The sequence below is a fragment of the Struthio camelus genome, chromosome 13, assembly GCF_040807025.1.
Source record: "Struthio camelus isolate bStrCam1 chromosome 13, bStrCam1.hap1, whole genome shotgun sequence".
Lineage (NCBI taxonomy): Eukaryota > Metazoa > Chordata > Aves > Struthioniformes > Struthionidae > Struthio > Struthio camelus.
In genome coordinates, this window is record NC_090954.1 from 22,825,022 (window position 1) to 22,850,139 (window position 25,118).

Genomic DNA, 25,118 nt, shown 5'->3' on the forward strand with positions numbered 1-25,118 from the left:
TCGTAAACTTCAGCTCTCTGGCCAAAAGCAGCAAGCTAGCTTAATACAGCTTTCTGAACTTGTTTGTTATCGAAATTATATGTAGTGTAATCACAGGGTCCTGTAAAGGAAGAAATCAGCCTAGTCCTCATTAGTACAGCGAGGTCAGGGTTAACAGTATTTTAACCAGGAGCTGAAGTTGCCACTGCCTTTTGTGAAAGGGTTACATGTAATCCTTAGGGATAAGAGGGTAAAATGTGAATGAAAGGGAAACTGAGTGAATTAAAGCTTAAAAAAAAAACTTTACTGCATATTACAAACTTGAATTAATTACTGTGGTCAGTGAGTTACAGGAACATTGGCGACATCACTTGTTCTTTTAATCTGTTTTGTGTTACTGTGTTATAGGGCACATCAGAACGTAGGAACTGAAAATCAGGCTTGGCTCTTCTCCACTTTTAAGCAGGAGTTGACTCAGTCTGGCTTACTACTACTTCTGGATTGCTTACTAAGCAAAATCAGAGTGTTTAAATCCTGCTGTAATGGACTAACTGTCACTTGATTTGGACATAGCTTCAAATCAGATGAGAAAGTACAGGTAGTGCATCCATAAATCAGGTGGTACTGCTATTTTAAAAAGAGCATTCAAATCGGTTGGCACTGCCTGGTTCCATATGCCTAGGAGTATCTTTTTGGCATGTGCATCAGCTGGTGGTCTTTCCTATTTCATTCTTATGGAAAGTTGTTCTCCTGGTGTGTGTGCTTTGAACTGGCTGTTCTCTCCTTTTCGAAACTCTAAAAACTGAGAAGTGTTGAAGCAGGAAGAAATCTGTTATTGCTTAAAAAGCCCTACTCTGCGTTTTTTCTCTTCTGACATACTGCTTTATAATAGGAAGAAGCATGTCTTGGCCTAGGGGAGGGCAAGATGTGATGTTATGTGACTGTCAACTAAATGGTCTTTATGTGGATGTTTCTTTAAATCAGTTCTAGGTCATGTTCCGTCTGCTTTGATTAGCTGTGAATAGGGCGGCTTAATTGTTGGCCTGTACTTCCTGAAATTTTTCGTAGGATGCCTTAACTTTTAAACTGAATTGCAACAGTTTCACAAGTTGTGCACTTATAAGCCTAGTTAGAGAAAAGCCTGCTTGCACCTTTTTGGCAAGCTACTTTTCCATAGCGACTCCTCAACTCTTATTCATAGCTTCACAAACTGGCAAGTTTAGCAGAACTCTCGTCATGACTTACACTTAAATTCACTTTTTGCTTTGGTTTTACCTTCGGCCCTGGGGCAAATCCAGGTATTTGCATTATGAATACCTTTGCATCGGTATTTAATATATGAAATGCGGAAGAAGTAGAAATCGATCCAATTTTTTTCTTTTAGTGGCTGTGCCATATAGGAAGGGCTATATAATGAACACTCCAGCCACTTTAGTTCCGGCTGGATGTTACGCTGTCTATGCTGTTAAAAAGCATGGGTTTGTAGCTTGTGCAGTATCTCTGACAAATGTGCTGTTCATCATAGCATCTGACTCATGAGAGTGGGCAATAGTAATGGAAACTCAAGTTTGCTGGTTCAAGATCTAGCTGTTCTTATGCTCCAAGAACTTAAGTTTTGGTATCCTTCGTAAAAGGAAAAAACTAACTGCTGAGATCTTCAAGTCATTTCTGAACCACTCAGAAGTGCTGAAGTGTGTAAAAACTCAGACCTACAAAAAATTTAGGACTAGGCTTAAAAACTCAAGAATGAAAACATCTAAAAGAAGCAGAGCCTTTTTTAGCAGTGCTTTCAGACAAGTCAGAGCTGCATTTACTTTTGAGGTTTCTAACGGTTATATCAAGCTTTTTTAGTTACTCCATAATTTATTTCTGTCTTCAAAGTGTATTTCAAGCATGCAGTTGTGAAACTGCATAGAAGGGAAATTATTAAGATACAGGGCCAGTTTATGAGGCTGTTCTTCCCATAAACTTGCAAGTGAGATTTTTGTGCCATGTAAAACTCTTCAGAAACTGTTTATCAAAGTGAAACAGTTATGAGCAGTTGTGAAACAGTTTATCAAAGGTGCTTGAGATGATTTGATAGAGGAGGTGGGAAGATGAGTTGATAAATGCAATGGAAAGTTGCTTTAAAGCTTCCTGTATTCAGCAGTAGTACTAAATTCATGTGTCTTCATGCCATCTTTCCTTCTGGAAGATCTTAACTCTCACTGTTGAGAGCTGACATTTGAGGTATGAGTAAATGAATAGAAACGGAAAGGTGACTTCTTCCCTATATACCCCAATATTCTAGTTTTGAGTAGGCTGTCTTGTCGGAATGAAGTTCCTCAAAACTTAGAACATGCTGTGCTTGCAAAGTGGTGGTACTTCTAGTCCAGCTGATGAATCTGTTCCTTGTTATAAGCTTCTCATCCTTGTATTTCCTAAACCTTGTGAAAGGAGAAAAGCTGCTTGTGCCCTGTTAACTTTAGGGGCAGGATTTCCTTTCTCTCAGTAATGTTGTCTTTAATTCCCTCACCCAGCAATTTGTTTTGGAAAGATGTTTGTGATGGGCTTGTACAGCCAAAGCTTTAGTATGCTTCCTAAGCGCTAAATAAGTGGTTCAGTTCACTTCCAAGCAGGTAGCTCTGCTCAGCTATTGAATGTCAGAGACTTCCTTCTTGGTAAATAAGTTTTTGAATGGTTGATTTCAAAGTAAATAATTGACTGAAATAGCTTTGCATGACGCGTTCATCTTTCAGTTCATCAAACTTGTCCTGGATGTTGTGAGAATCTAAAGCTTAAATTAAACCAGGAATTTTCCTGACTCTGGGGTAGGAATCAGAAGGAAAAGCCCACCAAACTTGTAAAATGTTCAGGCTCACCAGTAAAGCTCTCTTAATTCTTCATGGCTTCTTTTGGATTTATGGGTAATGGCTGGTTATGCCAGCTTATCTTTTAGTGTGTAAATGTGTGCGGGTTAACATCTAGTGTTACCTGTATTTTCCAGTACAATTCTAGCAGATCTTGTCTTCTCAATTGATGCCTGTGAAATTCTTGGTTCTTATTTCATGCTTAGCAGTACCCCTCATTACCCCCCCGCCACCCCTCTGTCGTCGTCTTCTAGGTTGCTCTCTGTCCTTCCACAGGTAGTATGGGCTTATTCTGAAGTTGCCTGAAGTATTTTAAGATGGGTGAACGCTACATTTGACTGACTTCGTGAGCCATTGTCTTTATTTCCTGAGTCTATATCAGATGTAGCTTTCCTTTGCTAGCTGGTGATGTTTAAAATACCTTCTGTTAATCTTAGGAGGTTTGTAACCCCTTTTCTCCCTTAGTCTTGGTAAGGTTGTTTCTACTCCACTTTTCTCTCCTTGCATGATACCATACCCAGTTGTAATGCCTGCGCTGTGTGCAATTAAAAGCAGCTCATGCTAGAGTAGAACAAGTAGTGCCACTGTGGGCCAAGTTTACTTTGGTGCAGGTAGAAGCCTTGAAAGCTGTAGACATCAGTCGCTGGTTGTATATGATGGTTTCAACTTCTGTGCTGTAAGAAAACATTAAGGAAGACTTGTGTTGCAACAACTGAACAGTCTTCTGTACGGCTCCCCTGTTGTGAAGATAATATAAATATGTAACTGATCTCCATGCAGAGGGAGAGTTCCTGCAATACTGTTAGACAGCTGTTAAACTGGTACACCTTGAACTGACTAGCACCATATAGCTTTCAGAGAAAGCAGAGGATCTCAGGGCAATGTTAATTTGTATGAGAGTTTCCTTTATTTCCTTTCTAACATTGTTGATCTTGCTTGCTTTTTTTGCAGCATAAAAGCATTCTCCACAATTCTGTATTACCAGATCTAGATATTCTGTTGACCAGCTGCATGTGAATGAGACTTAATTTTTATCAATTTAACCGACAGCATGGGTGGGCTAGCACATCCTGGTCTCAAATACTTAACGGACTTTCCTGTATTCCTCTGTCTGTCTTGGTTCTCTTAAAACTAACCTTGGTTTTTGCTCCTCTGAAACTTTGAGGCTGCGTGGAGACTAAGCTAAAATAGTTAGATAAGCTACTGTTGGTTTTAGGTGTCTTTTTTTTTAATTACACATGACAAATGCAAGGCTTAGGCTTACCCTCAGGCAGTCCCCTCAACTAAATCTTTATGGGAGAGATCCGGCCTAGTAAAGGGGCACGCTTGTGCTACAGCTTTGCTTTGCTGTAGCTCACTCTAAAAGGACACTGTAGTCACTGGAAACTGGGCTTTGGTTCAAGTACTTGTGGAAATTCATGGGGAACTACAAAACTGAATGCACAAATTTATGCTAGGTCTAAAATGTTGACTGTAAGTGTCTGGATTTTTGTTGTGAGGGGATGTTTTGGTGAATGTGACAGGTGTACGCTACCACAACAATCTCTAAAAGTGTATATCAAGTGAGTGTGGAGTGCTGAGAGCTTCATCCTGTCTGTTTAGTTTGTTGGCTTGCTTCCCTGCAGCCTTTCAGAAGGTTTTGTTTTACAAATAGACTCCCTCCTTTGTAGTGCTTTGTCTGGAAGTGAGTAGCTCATTACTTGAGCTTCTCCAAACAGAAACCGTAGTAAATCACTCTTTCTCTTTTTCAGTGTTCCATTGGCAAGCTACAATAATGGGACCAGTAAGTATGAAGGAATTGATGTTCACAGATTTTCTTAAAACTAGTTTTCTTGTGAATAACTTCTCAAACTGAATAATGATTCTTTTTCTTAACAGAATGACAGTCCCTATCAGGGTGGCGTATTTTTCTTGACAATTCACTTCCCAACAGATTATCCCTTCAAACCACCTAAGGTGAGTAGCTTGTACTATAAATCCATTTAGGACCATAAATTGTAATGTACAATTGTGAGCCTACACTGAAGTTTCCCTTCTTCTGCAGGTTGCATTTACAACAAGAATCTATCATCCAAATATTAACAGTAATGGCAGCATTTGTCTTGATATTCTACGGTCACAGTGGTCTCCAGCACTAACTATTTCAAAAGGTACCTCCCATACTCATTTATTTTTACTCTGCTGAAATGAGTTGTTAATTTGGGTTTAGAATGTGAAAACTGCTACATTCCTAATATTAACCGCTCTTGTGGTCGCAGCTTCAGTCATGTGGCCCCGCATCTACCCCATAACCAATTCATGAATGCTGGATGCTCTTCCACATCTGATCTCCCTTTCTCTATAGGGAGAATGATTAGTTTTGCCAGTGGATCAGATAAGTCTTACTGGTGGTCTCACACCAATAGTAGTAGTCTTGGCACCTCTCCTCAGGAGATTATACACTTAATCCAACTGCTTGAACTAAAAAATAACTTTAACCTAGTGCACGAGAAAGCAAGACTTCTTCAGTGTCTAAAAAGCCACATAAAGTAAAACGTATGGAGGAAAACAGATATGTCCTTAAAGGCTAACTGAAAGACCTACTTTGATTCTTTGCCTTCTAAGATGGATCCTTTTTTCCAGAGAATATCAGAAATTGGTGTGTGTTGCTTATTTTTTTAACAAAACTTGCAATGGCATGGAGTATTTAAACACGTTTCAAAACTAACTTGCTTGTAACATCTTAAATGCTGCTTTTAGCCAAAGAAAATTTGAGGGCCCTATGGGAAATGTTTTGCCTATTAGAGCAGTATTCCTGTTTATTGTAGGTCAGAGGTGTTTAAACGTTTTGAAATAAGACCATATATTTGATCTTCTATCATTTTGCGGACCTAGCCATGGCAATTCAGAAAAATTTGGATCTCTTCTCTACATGGACCATGTCTTGATCATTCTGTTTTGCTTCATGTTAGCTCTGTAATGAACTACTACCAAGTGTCACAGCTTTATGGATATGCTTTTAAGTACCTGGCACTTGTAGTTACAGTATCCTTCACATCCCCTCCTAGCTCTAACAGGCTCTCCTGTTACCTGTAATTCTTCTCTCAAACTGCATGCGTTGATATTCCCAAGTTCTCTTTTGGTTCAGACAGGTGACTCCTGTTACCCTTCTCTTGCTTATCATAACTATCTTCCTTTTACTGAAGCAGTGAAAGTTCCTACCTTCTCTCTCCGGCTAAAGTCTTCTGCATTTGTAGAAGCAGATGGAAAGCAAAAACAATATCTGACTTATTCCTTGCCAGAAGTGAATCTGCTAGTGCATGCAGCTGAAAGTCTTCACTGTGAGTTGAAAGAACTGAAGAAATGGTATCAATAAGTGGCAAGTGATTGTCAGGTTGACACCACTTTCCCTATGAATGCTTTCAGTCAAGTACTAGCTTCGGTCGGAGATGGAAAGATGTATTTGTGTTTGATTAAAATGCTGTTCATAATGCCGGAGTTGGAGAACATGTAATAAAGTTGCATAGTATCTCTCTATCACTCTAGATTCTAAGATGGCCAGATATGCAATGGGGTGGTAAACAGTCTATTTGAAAATACTAGAAATTCCCACTGTCAGTAGGACTGTTAAAAGCAAAAGGATGGTGCAAGAATTTAAGTGGCCAGTTAAGAACACGAATGCACTTTTTACTATGGCTGTCATAGTGCATTTTGAATCTAAACTAAACTTCCTGCTTTGGCATTAATTGTGTAACTGTATTTGCATTGCAACATGCTTTGGACATCTCTAGCTCCTTCTGTTCTCTGCCTTGAAGTTCTTTCTCCCTCTTTCACCCTCCTGGCTCAGCTGAAGTAAGCCTTAGGATCTGTGTAACCATTTTGAACTACTTAGCACCTTCTGTCACGCTCCTTCCTACCCCTCTTAAAGTATACTTCCTGAGAATAAATGTGTTTATATGAGTGAAAGATGAACAGTGATATAATCTCACCAATGTATGGCACAAAATGCATACGGATCTAGGTGGTGAGAAAACAGCCTCTTCTGAGTTTCTGTTGGCATTTGTTTCATGGGTCAAATAAAGACAGCAAGAGGAAGTCTTATGGATAGCTTTCTAGAAATTGAGAGGATTTCCCTCAAAAGTAACAGGGATGTTTGTCAGAAAGCAGACAGCAACTTATTACAGGGGAAGAGTGAATACTTGGAAGAATCGGTCTCACTTTGAACAAGCATTGATATTTTCCACAAAGGCAACTTGAATCTCTTAGGGTGGACGTGTTTTCCGTCAGGTTAATACTCTGTGATGCCTGATCAAAGAGTAAGTGTCCTGCTGATAGGAAAAGCTTTAGGATTAGGTAATTTAAGTGCATAACAAGATTTAAAACATTAAGTTTGAAACTTGTTTCCCTTCAAAAGCAGCAACTTAATATTTGTTGTATAGATTTTTCTTAAAGTATTTCCTAAATCGTGGCACCTTTTAAAAGGGGTTACCAGTGGGAGCAAGCTGTTAAAATCTTTAGCTAGAACACAGCTCAAAGATGTACTTACTCAGAATATACAGGGAAGACTACAAACAGTTCTAGGAAACAGTTCATCACAAACTGCTCTCTTCTGAGGTATATGGTAGAGATCAGTCAGCTGCTCATGTGACTGGGTATTCTATTACAATTACTCTGTAGTAGCCCAAATTTCTTGAACATGGACTTCCGCCCTCTTCTTCCCCCCCCCCTCCCCCCAATTCTGATGGGGGAGCGCTGAAGTGGAATGCCGTGACTTGATCTAAATCTGTAGCTTTACCTTTTGGTGGAAATAGTGGGAAAGATTGTGTCAGCGCTACTTAGCTGTCCAATATAAGCTATAGTTAGGAGTCTTGCTTCCTCACACTCCAGAGGAAGGTAGGCTACTCCAGGGGGGACTCAGGGAGCCTGCCTCTGTCTTGGCTGGGTTAGATAGGTAATGCCGGAGTCTGAGGACTATTGGAACAATTTCATTTCAGACCACCAAACATGAAAGTTTCTCTCCCTCTATAGGTAATCTGTTAAAGTAATCTTGGATTTACTTTCCACGTTTTAAGTGTTTGCACCTCCTAAACTTGTTAAAATGGTTTTGGAGAGTTGGGAGAACAGCACCAAGTGTCTCAAGAAATAGTAGAATAGCTAAGTTGCCGATACTAGTAGTGCTGGAGTAAAAATACTCTTTAATGAGTAGAGTATTCATTGTAGAATAAATAATCTTAAAACACTGTCTTAAGCATGTACCTTGGTAGTTAATCTAAAGCTTAAGCAGAAGCTTTAAATTCTTCTGCTTATGCCAAAGCTTAAGCAGAAGGCATGGGCTTAAAGTAAAAATGTTCTTAATGTAGTCATACCTAAGAATTACTGCTGCCTGAAAATCGGAGGTGAACAAAATGTCCTATAAAGTGATTACAACTGTTCTTAACTGTTCTTGAGAAACACCTCGCTCTCTTGATTTTTGGCAAGTGGTGTGCTAAAGTTTGATGTTGACCAAAGTACCCCTTTAGAAAAGGTCAGGCGAACTTGCCCTATCCCTTCCTCCTTCCCCGGTATTTGTGTTTTGACAGTGATTTTTAACTAATGAACTATGGAGTTTATATTCAGTGCATTGAGAGACTGCGTGTCAAACGGCAGTGAGTAACTTCAGTCTTGCTTCATGAATTCGGCTTAACACTGTTCACTCTCACATGCTCAATGCAATGTGAATTTTGTGATGTTGTCCTTACAGGTATAGGTGTTTAACAATCACTTTTAAGACTTACTGGGAATTCCCAAGTACTCAGCAGACTTTAAATGAACTTCATCTTCCTAGGACTCAGTGTTTCTGTAGCTCAAATCACTAGATGCCTCAAAAAATGAGGAACTTGGTTACTGATCATCCTTTTGGCTTTTGATTTCTTTTGTAACGCTTACCCTAATGTAGGGGGCAGGGAAGGAGGAGTCATGGGTTTACCACAAAACACTGATTTGTGTGTGTGCTGAGCTAGGGTTTTATGGGAAACATTCTAGCACTTCCAACCCCTTTTGTGAGCTTTACGTAGTTATTTGTGTAACTTTCCAGGTGTGTTGCACTGGGTAAAACTTAATCTCTCTTCTCTCATCATCCAGAAATTGTTGAACTGGCTTAGCAGGAATTCAAGTTACTTTGGAGCAAGAAGCTTAAACTACTCAGGTTTAAAGGTACACTTCCTGTAAGACTGGGTAAGATTGCTGAAAGTCTGAAATGGGACCATGTTCAAAAAGTACGATCCACCTTAGGCAGAGTCCAGGGTTACTCTTAGGAGTGTTTACCCAGATGCATCTAGTCCATTCAGTCACAAGCAAGTCATTCAGAAGCTAGCCTCTGAAGTTAGCCCTGATAGAGCAGTCTCTTCAGCTGTAGTCTTAGGCTACATGCCTCTAACTTCTTGTCAGCCCTGATGAAAGGGTGCTGATACAGCAACTGTATGCCTCAAAAGTTTGAAAGCTCTGGCATTTGAAACTCAAATATGGTTCTCATATAGGTGATCCTTCCAGGAGCTGTGTCTCTTACCTTTTTGGAGGAATAGAGTGCCATTCTGAAGAACATGGGCTACAGCTATTTTTGCTCCTTCCTTATGAGACAGGGTCAGCAAATTTTGTGCATTTTTTTGTGTATGAGGCAAAAATGACTCTCCTTGAAACACGATTAGCGCAATCTCAGCTGTAATGTGAGATTAAGGAATTTAGCTTTATATTGCTATTTTAACTTTTCATTTCGTACTTTAGTCTGCTTGGTATCACATTAGGCAGCTGGTTGCTCGTGTGACACCCTTGCTTCCAGGGAAATGGTTTCAACCGAGTCAAACCCTTTCTACTCGCAAGTTTCCCAGAATATCTGCTTCTCTGAGCTTTTCTTGCATGTTAAGTCACGTTGTGGCTATGCCTGTGCTAGACACAAGCACTGTCATTCAACTTCTGCCTTGTGATACTCCCAGGAGCCCTGACAAGTTCAGCCCCTCGTGTGAAGACTATACAGCCATGTAAATGGCAGGATTTTTCCTTCCCACTTAGTCTTTTCCAGGTGTTTGAGAACTTGCTAACATTCTACCAGTCTTTCAACCATCATGCACTTACTCTGGTCTTGTCCCCAAAAAGAAAGCTCGTAAGTCTTCGATGTGGTAGTCCCTCAGACATGTACCTTAATGGCATCACAAGGCTGCTAACAGATCCAAGAAGTAGTAGACCTAGATGAGAGGGTTTTGGCTGTCAGGCTGGTGATGAAGAAAGGAGGAGCTTTCACTAGTATGAGAAGTGGGACAGCTGAATAAATCCTCTGAAATGGAATTAAGAATTCCTGAGCAGTGATACGTGTCCACAACTGTAATTTATGCTAGCAGAGGCGTTTCATAATCCCCAGAGTAGCTGGCTGAATTAAGCTTCAGCTGACAAGAGCTTCATTATTATGCTATCCAGAAATTGACTTTTATGTTCATTGACAGATCAAGAAATCCAACGCTATCTGGCAAAGCCTGTGGCCCGTCCTTCAGAAGAATGATTACTTTTCCCTTAGAGAAGGAACTTAAGTGACCAGTGTTATACCAGTATCTGGAACGGAGCAGGCAAGGATAGGCTGCTTTCCATTATTGTGAACTCATGGTATTGACCTGGTGTGCAAGAGTTGATATTCCCCTGCTTTATCCAACTGTTCTGTGTCAGTACACAAGCTTTTTGATTATATGGTCGTCTCTGAGACTGCTGTGTGACGTTAGCCAGGACAAATAGCTGGATACGTACGACCTTGCTGTTCTTGACAATCTGGCTCACAAGCAGCTGTCTCAGTTGCATCACCTCAAAACTGTAGCAAACTTTCCTGGCTGTAATCCTCAGGCTTGCTTAAAGGTGGACCTTTCTTTGGGAGAAGTCTGACTTGGTGTCTGCTGAGATCTTTTGCCCCATGCAGGACTTGATTCAACAGGAGTAACCCCTTCTCTAAGGGGCAGTTGGTCTTTTTTTTCTTATCCTATGCACTTAGAGCTCTGTGCTCTTTGCCTTTGACATCAAAGCTGAGCTAGGAGTCCTCAAGAAGAGAGCTAGAGCTTTCACTGATGTTCCACGTCGGACCAAGCTGCTTGGTGCCCTAGTCCCAAAGAAATCTTTTTACTTGTAGGTGAATTTCAGATTGGCTCCTCTAATTTGTTGTAATTATCTCCCTCCAAGGTAATGTTGAGTCAGAACATAACCAGTTAGGATGTTCCTTTCTGGTAGCTCATCACTTCGGAGGAACTGATGCTTGCGGTATCTCTAGTCAGATCACAGCAGGGAGATTCTGTTGCTTCTCAGTCACTTCTCCTTATCACCCTTAAAGAACTCGCAGACGAGTGCTTCACTAGAGCAAGCTGTGTTGCTCGCAATTCTGGTTAGATTTAACAAAGTACTAACCAATTAACCATACCATTTAAAGGGGCAGTTGGAAGTGGTGGATGTTAGGCCCTTTCTGACTGTGCAGACAAAATTTGAATGCTTTTTGAAGGTTGTTTCCGCAGTCAGAACATGGAGACAAACACCAGCTCCTTTGGCAGTCTCTTGGAATCCATGCCTTGCGGGTCATCTCAGGCTTCTGTTTCAGAAGCATTGTATATTTCTATATTAATTAGACCGCTGTTTCAGTGTAGGGTGATAAGGCAGAACAAGTGTTAGTACTAGCTTTTCTAGTGCTGTTATCTAAAGAATCCAGAAGATGCAGCTTTTGGGTCTTCTGTCAGGAAGAGTCCTGCTCTAAGCAGGACTAAATAGAGGTTTTCAGTTTTGTCTAGGCTTGCCTGTTGAGCTTTGTAGGAACAGACTTAGTCCAATTGTTTCTAACCTCAACACTGTTCATGCAGAGGTTTTATACACTGGACACATGGCTTCTTCTGAAGTCTAAAGAAGGCCTTCAGCCATGACTGCATAACCTGGATATACAAAGCTGTCTCATAGCTGCACGATGCTTACCCTGAGAGTCACTTGATTACAAAATCATCCCTGCCATCAGCAGAAGTTAATTGCCATGTGTAAATTGTTAGGCACCTTTACTTCCTGTTCCTAATGAGATGCTAGGAAAGATGTCTCCCTGGCCTTGGAGCTCACTTCTTCCAACTGGAGCTTGCGGCTTCCGCTTTATAAAGCAATCTATTTGCCTCTGAGTTCCAGGAGCTTTTGATGCTTCTTGGCTTTCTGTGTGCCAACAGCATGTTCTGGTAGACAGATGGTGGTGTTAATTGCATTCCATATTGCTCACTGAGCTGGTGCTGGGAGGCAGTAGGTCAGTAGGGAGCTTATTTGATGAATTCTGCCTTGGCTAGTGGCTGAGCTGGTTCAGGTTCCAGTGTCATAGCTGAAGAGACCCAGCTGCGGAGTTTGTATTGAAACTGCAGGTAAGTGCAAATTCAGTCTGAGGTTTGGAAGAACCAGAAAGATGAAATGGCTTATTATTGAAAATAGCAGACTACTCTTACTGATTCAAGAGCACTGCGTTGAAGCCTTCTGAGAAGTTGAGCTGTGTTCTCATCCAACAGTCAACTGTAGCAAAGCTTGTTGACAAGCTGTAAATGCTTTGATGCTTTGCACACGGAGTCCACCTGAAATAAGACTGTTCTTGAATTTTAAAGCATTATGTTCTTTAAAGGGAAGTTTTACAATGGAAACCGAATCAGACGTGCAGCAGTACAGTGGCAGACTTCATTTTCTTTCAAAGAACGTGTTGCTGGAGCATTCTTAATACTAAGTGTTAAGTGGTTGGTGAGCTTGATGAGAATGGTCTTTTATAAATGTGCTTTGGAAAAATTAAGCCCGTTACTTCTTAGAAACCACTCTTGTTAACAGTCTCTGGTTAATTCCTTTTTCCCAGTTCCTCACTTAGGTATTATGAAATATTTGGTCCATTCTAGTTTATAGCAGTAAGTCTACTAAAGGATAAGCTGTTCTTCATTGTCTGCAGTAGACAGAGTTAAAGCTGACGAGATGAACAGCTCTGTATTTGAGAATGCCTTCAATCAGTGTGAAGTGTAGTTCTGTTTATTTTGCTACTACTGTCAAAAATCCAAATTTAACTCTGTGCATGCTTCTACTATATTCCATTCAGTGAAAGACTCTAGAAGGAGTGCTTGTCAAATTGATACCACTAAAGCAGACTTCACCTGTTGCCATGTAGGACAGATAGGATATGCTTTAAAACAGAATGTGGTGTAAAACAATGACTAGTGACTTATCTGTTTTGTGTGGTGGTTCCACCTAATTCTGTGGTCACAAGACTTCGTTTTGTGAACTGCTGTTTATGCTTTTACTGTTTTCTCATGTCAGTCTTTTAGTCAAACGACTAGGAAACATCAAAGTTTTACTGTAGGCTTCATTGTCATAATGTTTAATCGCACTGCGGAAGGGGGTCTGGAGAGTCTGTTCCACAGTGCTGGTTTAATCAATTCCTCTGGATATCAGAGGAGAACTCACATGTGTAACTGGCTTTTTTTTAGCTACTTCCTCTTTTCCCCTTGCACTCTGGCTCCTTAAATTTCATGAGAAAACTGTCTCCAAGAGCTCCTAAAACTGGTCTGCAGGTTGCTTACATTAATTGATCTAAAACATGGGAGTATGTGGAGTGCGCTAAAGAGAAATCTAAACAGAGCAACTTCTTGAATTCATATTGGACAAATACCTGGGTTCAGTAGGCTATTAAACCACTGTAGATCAAACCCCAGTTAGATGTTTAACTCACTAAATCTTTCCTTCTTATCTGTATAGCTTCAAAGTTACCAGCAAGAAGAAGCATAGTGGAGAATAGTTTTGAGTAGTAGAAACTTTTAAAAAAAAAAAAAAAAAAAAAGCTGAGTGTGGCAGCACTGCTCATGTCCATTTATTAGCTGATTGGAGTGATACTTTAATGCAATTGAAGTGCTGAGGAGTGGAATGGCTTTTCGAACTTACTAGGTCACCGGAATTAATCACAAAGCATTTGGCTACTGATTCAGTTCTAACAAACCACAACCCCTCTTAAGGAAAAAGAGGATATTAGTGGCATGGGATTTCTAATGGCCAGGAAGTAGCACTGATATGCTCATCTTAATAGCTTGTAAACAAAGAAGTGAAACTCCTGGACTAGGACACTGATTAACTCCCCTTTCAGTAAGGGAAATGCCGTTCAAGGCAGCCTTAAATCTTTCCGGAAAGACTGGCATGTGGGCAGCATTAACCTGTGGTATTGCTGTTGCTCTGGAGGGGACAATGAAGGATATCCTGGTATGTGAGCTGATGTAACAGCTGAACACTGCCTTTGCCTGTGGTCTGGTGCTTAGCAGCCTTGCTGCCACCCCCATCCGCTCTGCGAAGTGTGCAAGGAGGAACTCCCACCCAGTACCATGGGCGCTGTGCAGGAGACGTTATAACGGTTGGGGAAGGTAGGCAGAGAAGACTGAACAGGCTCAAAACCAGGTTTTCAGCCTGTGAAGGGTGACTCACCTTCTTCAAAAGAAGTCTTGGGTTATTAAAGGACTGGTGAGACAAAATTCAGGGAAAGCTGGGTAACAATAGTTAGCTGAAAAGCTTTGAATAGATATCCTTCTGCTTCTGTTATGTGTTTTGGTGTTAAATGGAGGGGACAGCGTTGGCTTATTTTCTCATTGGATCACCTGAAGGAACTTGAATGACCAGCAGAATAGCAGAGGAGTCTGAGCACAAAGTAACACGCGACAGGAAAATAGCTGGAGGCATGGCCGTGTTCTTGCTGAACTGACTGCCTAGTAGCTGTTGGATGTAAGGTGGCAGATAAACCATGTTACTGAACGCTAATGTGAGTTGTCTTCAGTTCATAGAAAGAAAATAGCTGAAAGTGATGGAAGTATTGTAGATGCGAAACCTACTGTGTATGTTACAACCTTCTCTGCCATAGCAACTTGTTCCTTCCTTTCAGTTGTGTTAAGGGACAGCAGTTCAGGAGCAGTGAGTGATTTCTACATGCATCAAGCACAGCAGAGTTAAAATCTTCATAGTGTGAAGTCATGTTCAGAGAGGTAGTTGAATACGTGGTCGAAGTGGCAATTGATGGCAGAGAATCAATAACCTCTAACTTACAAGTAGACAGTAGAAAATAATGAATACAGAGTGGAACTGGAAATTAGCCATTTTTAAATTTAAAAACCCAGTTACTCTTTGAATAGTCTCTTCATGAACAGCAAGAGATGACTGACTCCAAAGGACTTGAGACCTGAAAGGACTGGATCTTTTCTAAAGTTATCTGTAGAAGCTTGGCCCTTGTAAGGGTGAAGCCTTTGTACTGTCTTAAGATGTAACACTTCTGAAGCATGAAAGCTGCTTTTAGCTCTAGAGATATTTGCAGTAAAAACTTTGCTTTTCTGGGGTGTGTGGCCCAAATGCCATCAGGATTTTAGACGAGCAGAGTTGATGAGAGAAGGTTAAGTATTTATATGTTACTGAGCTTTTCAGTAGCTGAAACGTTAAGATTGATTAAGCAAAACTATTTTGTCTTCGTGAGTTGTCGATCAGGGCTATCTTGGAGGTTTTGTTTCTTAGTGTCTTGTGTAATGAAGAATGCACCTTTTTTCTAGTTGGAGACAATCAACTGCTTCTAGGTTACGGTGCCAATCCTGGCTCAGACTGGAACAGAATGCCTGAAGAAGGGTAGTTCTTTATTCAGAACAAAAAACATGTTTGCTTAGATCAGGAACAAGCAGTTTGTATGAACTGTATGAATTATCTGGAAAACTGAACTAATTTGGGTTACTGAGAGTTGCTAGTGTTCTTCCTACTACATTCATATAGTAACTAGTACTAGACTATAGTAGCTAGTTAAGTGAAAGCTTAACTAGATTTTTTTTTTGCCCTCACATTTAAAAAAAAAAAAAAAGCGTATGGCTTAAGTGAATATCAGATCTGTTCTCCCACTTCTCTCCTGCTGCATCTAGCCATTCTTTATTTTGTGGCCTCTGTTTTGAGCTACCTTTTTAAAAAATGAGTGAGGTAAGGTTAAATGTAGGCTGTTCCTTGACTTTGCAGCTGATGCCTCAGTGCAGTGGTATTTCTGCCTCATCTGCTCCCCTTAACAGTAGCAACTGATGGGATTTTCAACAGTTTAGTGTTTATGGCTTCGGGCTTTTAAAAAAAAAAAAAAAAAAAAGCTGTTACTTTCAGCTTCCTTTGAGGATGCCTTGTGACAACTCTGCTGTTGCTGCTAGCTAGCAGTGAAAGGACATAGAGTGGCATTATTTGTACCACTTTCTCTTGACCTGTTTCAGTCAGAAGATTGTTTGGCCTGTAGGGGCAAGAAGTCCATGACACGCTTAGTGTTTCAATATGCTTTGCTTATGACTTGCTGCCTTTTGTCCATTTTGGTGCAAATGTAGGAATGTGCGTATGCTGCCTGTAGTTCTGCAAGCCGTCTTTTAACTCCTTACATGGACAAAGGTTGATGCTAAATGATGATGCTTTCTGTAAGCGGGAGGTGGCTTCTGGAATATATACAGTACATATTTATAGTAAAGTTCAGGGCTTTGTGGTTGGTATGAGTACAGTAAGCTGTGCTTTCTCAGTTCATGTTGAGTACTGTTCTACAATTAAGTTATCTCAACCCTATGCTGTGGAAATAATTGGATGAAGCAACTTAATTCTCTGTGCAAAGCTCTAGGACTTTAAAAAACAGCGATTAAGTAGCTGTGAGCAGTTCAGGCAGGCTTCCTTCATCTCTGGGTCTTTCTGCGTTTTGACTTTGGTTAGTGCTTCTATGTGTCCCTGACAATGGGATTGTCTGGGTTAGGTGAAATCTGCATTCAAATGTAAAAGCAGGGACACCTTCTGAGAAGGCTTCAGCTGATGTTTCAAACAGCTCTGTATTGACCTGTGATTTAAGGCTGTAATCAGACGCTCCTGACCAGGAGGTTCCCAGTTGTTGTGGTAATACTCGAACAAACTCGTGGTCGTCGTGCAAAGCTGCCTAGTTTAAACGGTAAGAATTTTTGTACGAAGTCACTTGGCTGAAGTATGTGGGATTGACTGCTCCTTGATGTGTTTACAATGATACTAATACTAATGACTAAGGGGGAAGCAAACAGGCTGACTTGCTTCTACAGGTGTCTTCAGCTGCACTTAAACTCTAATGCAGTATTTTTTCTCTCCCTAGTACTTTTGTCCATCTGTTCTCTGTTGTGTGATCCCAATCCAGATGATCCTTTAGTGCCTGAGATTGCACGGATCTACAAAACAGATAGAGAAAAGTGAGTATGGAAGCCAAAAGCTTGTAACGTCCTTGATGGAGCAGAACCCTCACTTGAAAAATAGTAAAGGGGAACTGGAAGGAGCTGCTGCTTGCAAGAGTCTAATCTTTGATATGCCTTTATCTCTTAAACCATGGTCATTGCAGAGATATTTCTGGGATCTTAATACAGTTGTTTTAACGGCCTTGATGTAGGAACAAGGTGTATATGCTGTTGGAAGTTAATATGTGGGGATCTTGTACTTAGGTGGGTTTATTACAGTAGAGTTCTTACCTCACAAAATAGTTTTTCATTAGTGTTTTTAATTATAGGTTTGCTTGACGTTGTTTAATGGAAGTGCTGACTGAATAATGCAAACCTGTATTTTATATGAACAGCTTCAAGAGCCTGACTGTGTGCTTTAACTCTACATAACCAGCAGAGGGAGAGCAAGTTATTTTAGTGGGAGAATGTTTCCATGCTAGCTATTGGTGATGAGGTGGTGCAAGCGGGAAAAATAACAAAAATGCCTTGTTTCACCTCCCTTTGACAACACAAAGGGAAGAACAAGTGAGTGATGTAGAGGTCAGATGGGAGAACTCTCAAGCTTATTGTGAAGCAAAATACAAAAAGAGGAGAGAACTCCAGCACTGATTTAAAAAAAAAAAAAAAAAAAGCTTTAAATCGCTTTATTTGAAAGCAACAGCTTAATGACACTGTAAACGCTCCTCCACCTTACTGTTCCCTTCCAGATCTGATCAGTAGTGTTAATTTCTGAAGTTGCACGATCATCTAATGCAAACAAGATAGAGAGGAAGGGGAAATAATCCAGAAACTTGCTCACTATACTGGAAGTCTGAGAAGCAGGGTTAGGGAAGTCCACGCAGCCTGTTGTTAATCGGAGCTGCAAGAATAGCAGTCTGTCTTTTGAGAGAATTAATAGTGGCTAATTGGCACTTAAAGTATGAAGGACTCTTTCATATTTCTTTGAAAATATGAAAGCTTTGTGCTACAATATAACTGGACCTCCTTTTGAGTAGTCTCAGAACAGTGAAGTAACAGTTGCTTTCCTGCATTCACATGGGTGGTCTATTTAACTTCTTGGGCTACAGAGAGCTTTCTTCTACAGACAAAATGTCAGTACAAGAACCTAGTCAATGTATAGAATTAGAAAACTTCTTGCCACTGTAGTGTCTTATGCTTTTTTCCTAAAAAACTATGTAGAATGAGAACAGCTTGTATTGTTGGAAATGCAGCTTTTATCAGTGCTGTTAACCACAAGGATGGCTCTGTTCTACATTACTATTCTGAGCTTCCTCTAGATGTGACTCTGGCAAGAAAGGGTGTTCTAGTGCAGAAAGAGTACAGTTGGCTTGCAAAAAGGAGCATGTTGTGCCTTCAGAATAAAAACTTCTGGTGGATGAACTCTGTGTGCTGATAGTCATCAAAATAGCCAAATGTAACGTATGGCATGAAAAAAGCAGTCTGAAAGGCTGTTGTGAGCCTGTCAGAATTTGACAGCCTAGTATACACTAGGTATTAGGCTTAGCCTTATTTCTAAGGGTGGAAGAATGGAGTGGGAAGAAAATATTAATTTGAGTTTTCCAGAATGCCAGAATTAATATGTGGTAATAGTTTCCCCAGAGAGATGGCAGTTGGGGAGGGAGGGAGGGAGTAGGTAAAGACTTTCAGAAATATGCACTGGCCTTTTTGTGGCTTCAGTCACAAAGGTCTTCTGTTCCTGGTGTAAACATGCAAAGTTTGTTTTGTTTTTCCCGTGAAGCAGTATGGATTTTTTTTTTTTTGTTCCCCTCCTGTTTGCCTGATACTTCAGTTTGCCCTTAAATTTGACAAACTCCTCCTACTACTAGAGGTAGACTAGGCTGCTGGAGTTGAAATATACTGTTTGGATGAATGTTAAGTAAATCCTCTTTTTATACATACAGGTACAACAGAATAGCTCGGGAATGGACTCAGAAGTATGCGATGTAATTAAAGAAATTATTGGATAACCTCTACAAATAAAGATAGGGGAACTCTGAAAGAGAAAGTCCTTTTGATTTCCATTTGACTGCTTTCTATGAGCCCACGCCTCATCTTCCCCTGTGCACATGTTTACCTGATACAGCAGTGCTGCGTGTTGTACATACTTGGAACAACAAAATAGAAATACTGTATTTCCCCGTACCAACATTGACTCCTAGCAAAGAAGTGTGTGTGTGAAAAGCCAGTTCTTCAATCATAACTTTGTGAGCCTAAAAGTATTCCTTGTTGATTTAAATTGGGTAATTCAATGTGAAGGGGAGAGTTCTGGTGGGTTTCCTATGTTTCTAGGGACAGTTTTGCCTATCCATGAAGGATTAAAAGTGGAATCCTTTTAAACTCATAACAGTTATGAAAAGCAAGGTGAAGAACTTGAAGCTGTTTCTGTATTCATTTTATTCCGAAGGACCTACACCTTAGGTAAATGTTATGACCAATGAGATAAACTGTACCCACATCCTGTGTTTAAGGTCTAAGTTTAACTGGTCAACATTTAAATGGATTGGAGCTATTAGTGCATCAAGTGATGTTGATTTGTTTCAACTCTCTCTCCCCTCCCTCATACTTTTTTGGGTTTGTATGTGGTTTCTCAGTTAATACATAGCTAATAGCTCTTATTTTTCTTAAGTTTTTTTTAACTGCTTAGGTCTTTCTGGATGTAAGGGTAAAAATTCATTTGACAGAAAACTTGTGTATATTTAAAGACCCAACTGCTCCCCTGGAGCTTGTACGTTCAAGAATGATTAATCTGTGTAATAAACTGATTACTACAGTCATTACATATAACTTTGTGTGAATAGGCTTTTAATTTTAAGAGCAGTTTGTTACAGGCTAAAACTAATGGTGGATTTCCCTGAAACTTCTGCATTCACAAATGGTTGCATTTGAAAATCATGAAGCAATTTGGTTTGCATTACACGAGGCTATGCACCTGAACAAGACAGACATAGGCTTAAAAAGTTACGTGAAATCAAGATGTATAGCGTGCCAGGAACTTGACTGTTAAACCAAATAAGCAGTTTACTAAGTGAGAATCCGAGTGACATTTTACAAAGCCTGATGGTATTATTCCCACTTGCATGGGACTTAACACAATGCATATGTAGGTAAGTGAAACCTTATGTAATTAAAATAATGGATGTAAAAGGGTTAAAAATTACCAAACACATCAGCACAAACTTTCATAAAATGTAGCTTTTACATAATTACTTTGCACTAAACATTTGCAAATGTTCATACAGTTTTAAATTGTACTTGTATGTGTCTTTTTTGAACAAAATCTTCACTTGAATCTAGTGGAAAATGTAGTTTGAAACTTTTCTTTGTATACAAGTGTATTTGCCAGCATCATTCATGTGAAATAGGTGAGTCTGCAAGTTTATCTCCTCTTAATATAATTGTAAACAAAGCCATCAACTATGAAGAAGAGGCTGTAGCCTCCAGCCACAGGGGTCTGTCCCATCCATTTTCAAATGCGTCTTTACACTCTTGCACAAATGAGGAATAAATGTCCACTGCTTTTGGTCTAAATCTGTTCCACTTGTCTCATCTCTCAATGTCCTTGTGTATACACTTCTGGATATAAATGTTAGCAGTATTTTTTGGAGTCTTCTGTACAGCAAGCTGTAGGTGAAACTTGGATATTGTGCGCATCTTCAGCAGGTGTGAAGACAGCTGCCTTTGCCATGTGACAGGCTTGCTGCCTGAGAACCGCTGTTTGGGGGTGAAGCAGTGTGTTCTGATGAAGGTCTCTGAAACAGTGGTGCAGAGCTTCAATTGAAAAGAAGTGGAGCACATGGCCATGTGCTTTGGCTGACTAACAGGGATAGGGGTGTTGCAGAGCTCCTGGGGAATGGGGAGAAACATGATGTGCAGAGGTATGAACTGGCTATTGAGTAGTCTTAAACTCAATACTTAAATACTCAATACTTAAACTCAATACCACAAGGTGTTAGTCTCTTCTGGTTTAGAAAGCATTAAGTAGCCTTAGCCTACCACTGAAGTGTGGCTCTGGATAGAAACTGCCTCAGACATGAAAACTGCTTATGCTACAGTGGCAAAATTAGGAAGTAGGCGGGCTACTGGCTACAAGTTTGCCTGAACTCTTGGTCTTTTAACCTTTAACTGTGATGTGGCCTTACTTCTTACTGAGCTGCTGTCTTAACATGTAGGCTAGCACTCCTGCTGGACCCTTGGTGACGGGGGAAAGAACATGCATCAGCTACAGTGAAGTCATCCATCTAGGTTTCAGGGCAGGGGAAGGGTCATGTTTTCTGTTTCTAAGAAATACAAACCAGTTTGGAGTTGTAGCACACCTTGCAGTAAGCTATTTCGAGTGGGCTCCCTTTACTGCTTTACGAGAGCAATTGTTGGGACAGGTCTGTCTGATGGCTGTAACTGCTGAGGACCAAAACGGATCAAGAGGCCTGTACAGAAGAGTTGTAAGCTGGAGAGCAGCAGAAAGGAATACTAGCAAGTGTAGCATTGAGGATTATGGCTTCCCTTTCTGTGATGGTGCGGAGGTAGCATATGCCAGCTGTCAGAAAGCAGTGCAACAGTACATTAATTGTGGCAGTCCAGTCTTGAATGCTTGAATAACTTCCACTTGGAGGCTGTATTAACACACTTGTGTTGAAGTGATTGTCATTTTTGGAATGAAATGTTTAAACAGTTTGGACTTCTTTTGCTGGTGGCACCACAAAAGCCGTGGTTTGGTAAAAGGGAGCTTGGCAGTACTGCTCAAGGAGTTCTTGTGCTGCCCCTCAGGTGGGTTGGCCGTTTGTTGTTGAGGGTGGTACCGTGAACTAGATAAGGGAGCTCTTCTTTTAAGATTTAACCTAAAACGTGATCTGTTTCATAGCCGTTCTTAGGGCTGGGTGTCACAATGACTTGCTGTTCTGAAACCTTTGTATTGTCCAGCTATGTTATAAAGTGTGAAACGGCACAAGAAGCCACAGACTCTGTTCACTGCCTTTCTAGGAACTCTGAAATTGTCATATGATTGATTTTTTTCAGTCGTTTGTCCAAATTTTTTTGACTTGATAGTGTTTTAACAGTTAACTACTTCACTTTGCGTGGTTCTTTGTACTGAGACTTCTTTGGACATAGGCTGTAAGTGCTTATTCAGTTTCCTTTTTTCCTTTTGCTGTGTGCTAAGTTAGCTGAAGAATAACTTTATAAAGAACAGACTTTTTAGATTCCTCTAACTCTGGCATTGATGTAAAGCTGGAACGCTTACATGACTGGATGCGTTAGATACGTTCATCAACATCTATCCAATAAAACAGAATAAACCGGAGGACAAATGACTTCAAGTTCAGTGAGCCATACAGCATGTAAATTCATTGCCTGTATCGAGCATGCTGGGATTGACAGTACATCTACCCGGTTCTCATGTGTATTGTTTGTAACTTGAGTTTTCAGGGGCTGTTTATGTATGTCATCTGTCATACTTGTATACAAAATGACACGATCCTCTAGCTTAACGCTGAATGGCTGCTGTTCAATATGCAGGAATTGCCCGTTAGCTTGAACAGGTAATGTTGCCTTTGCATGGAATCCAGCCTCCTAGTTATTAGGACGAAGCTGATTCTAGACAGTACTGGAGGACTTGAGTACAGTACTTGATGTATCTAGCTTATCCTTAGGTAGGATGCGCTAATGGCATTTCTTAGTAGGAGCCTTTTGGCAATACAAGAGTTAATTTTTCGTTGAGATTACTTTGCTATACAGATGCTTTAAAATAAGCTGCATGTCGGAGTGTCTACAGATCTTTCTTTGCGGTCTGCACATGTCAAATGTTGTAGCAAAACACAGTGGAGCTAAGTTAGATGCAATTGTGTCCCTACTGTGTTCAGTAAAGCAAGTGGTAACCTGTCCCTTGCCACTTTAGGCCAAGTAGTAGCTTTTCTAGTTCTCAGAAGCTGCAGCTAGTGACAGAAATGCCTGGTTGCTTTTTCTGACTTAGTCGTCATTTGACTATTCATAGTAGCAAAACTGCTCTAGAGCTGTTCTCCTTGATCTCCGTTCTGATAAATGGTAAAAGATCAGAAGCCTTGAAGGAAGGATGATGGAAACGCTTTGCTGTGTTAAGGACTGCGTTCCTCATGTGCCAAGGGCAGCTCTTGCTGCTGCAGAGAACATGGCAGAGCACCTGGGCGTGTGGGAGGTGCAGTGGTCCTGCTCGAAGCAGTTACAACATCATCTTGCTCTAAAGAATCAGAATAGCATGACAAAACATCATCACTGAATGTACTCAGCAGCACTTCTGCTGTAGCTTGAAGAGCCCTTTGGCTTTGGCTCTGGGCAGGCTTGCTTGCCCAGGCAAAGCTTGGAAACATTCTCCTGCAAGAATGAAATCCCCTAGAGATACTGGAGTAGAGGAAAGGCTGTCCTCTGTCACAACCACTCCTTAAGTACCCTTGGAGCAATCTTTGCTCTTGTTCCTTCAGCACTAGGGAAGTCTGCCTCTCTGACTCCCCCTTACAGCTGGAAAACATTCAGTACCCTCTTCCCCTTAAGCTCTTATTTTCTTCCATTCTTTGGCTCCTCTGTATAGGCTCAACTCTATAGCAAGTCCATGACCAAAGTGGCAAGTGTTAGTTGTTTGGGGTTTGGGAGAAGCTGTTTACTACGGGGAATACACAGGGACAAGAAATGCTTTGAAGGGAGCCCAATGGAGGATTAAAAGCAGGAAAAACCTGCTGTCCAGCATTCTGGATCTATGAAGACTAACCGCTGCATGTATAACAGCAATCAGAGGTATTAGGAGAAATTCCTACGGCTACCATCTTGCTGCCCCTACCTTACCCTCTTCTGGAAAGTGTGTGTGAATAGATCTATTCTGACATTATCTACCTGTACTGTTGTAATGTGTTGGAATTTGATCACCATTAAATAATTCTGTTAAACTTACTGTGGCTTGATTGCTTTTTTTTTCTTTACCTGTGCCTCTATCCCTTTTTGAGCTTGTCTTCCAATGTTTCTTTTTCTCTCTTCTTGTGACTAGTCTCTCCTTCTCCCTGATGATTCAGTTCTTCTGAACTCTCTTCTGCTCTGTCATCTCCAGTAGCCTTAATCTTAGCTTTCTGCTAAGTCTGGCTTGCACTCTGTAGATGGGCATTAATTTGTGGACATTATAATCCTGATGGTCTTCCATCAACATCTTGTCTTAGATATGTGTAGGCTCTCACCGATCTTTATAACTGGCTCTTTTCAGTGTTTGCTTTTTGATTTTTTTTTTAAACAAGCCAGTGCTAACATCTGTCCTTACTTTAGTGGGCTCACTGTCAGTCCTGTAAAGCTGGACTCTGCTCCAGTGCAAAAAGCACAAGGCTTTTGTTTAATCAAAGGAGATGAGAGCAATCTTGACTGTTCAGAGGTTCCCACAGCACAAGTGACTTATCCCTTTGGCTTACTGTTCTTCCTCCAATTTAGCAGCTGTGCTTTTTGTTCTGTTCTCCTGTTTCTGCCTCTCGGCCTGACTCCCCTGTGTGCAAATGAATATTTGCTTTTTATAGTCTGATGGTTAGGTCAAGACTTCTTAGGGGGAGGGGGGGTCTAATGTATTGACTCTTCTTGCTCATCCGTGAGGGAATGGTCATTTTTAAGATGATCAGATATATCTTTTATGGATACATCTCTTAAAGTTGTTGCGGTGGCTGTGTGCATATTTCTTCCTTGCCTCTCCAGCTCTGGGAAAAAGTCAGTCAACCATTCACACGAATGGATGTACTTGCTGATCTAGAGCTTCTTGTAGGTGGTAAGTGGGTCCTGCTGAGCCTGCAGTGCAGATTGGGATGGAAGCATGAATGATTGGATTGAAAGTCATAAAGTGAAGATGCAAGCCAGCATTTTTAATAAACTGTGAACCCATGTTTGTTTAGTGACTATGTAATGACCAGTTCTTGGGTTCTGTACTGCCTCGCTGCTTAGTAACAGTCATGTTGGTCAGTGCCACGAGTGCAGCTAGCCCATATTCTTTCTTCAACAGGGGCCAAAATCAGGCCTATGAAAGAAAAAGCAACAGGATGAGAAGTTATGATGTTTAGTCTGCAAT

At 40.7% G+C, this 25,118-nt stretch overlaps 1 protein-coding gene across 1 annotated transcript in view; it reads left to right on the forward strand.

Moving 5' to 3' along the window:
• The window catches only part of UBE2D2 (ubiquitin conjugating enzyme E2 D2), a 36,052-nt gene extending 12,078 nt beyond the window's left edge, over positions 1-23,974 (forward strand). Inside the window, exons 3-7 of the mRNA XM_068959961.1 lie at positions 4,580-4,611; positions 4,707-4,784; positions 4,873-4,978; positions 16,945-17,038; positions 18,964-23,974. Coding sequence (XP_068816062.1) covers positions 4,580-4,611; positions 4,707-4,784; positions 4,873-4,978; positions 16,945-17,038; positions 18,964-19,009 — 356 coding nt within the window. The 3' untranslated portion in view covers positions 19,010-23,974. The remainder of the gene's footprint in view (positions 1-4,579; positions 4,612-4,706; positions 4,785-4,872; positions 4,979-16,944; positions 17,039-18,963) is intronic.
• The last annotated feature ends 1,144 nt before the right edge of the window (positions 23,975-25,118 follow it).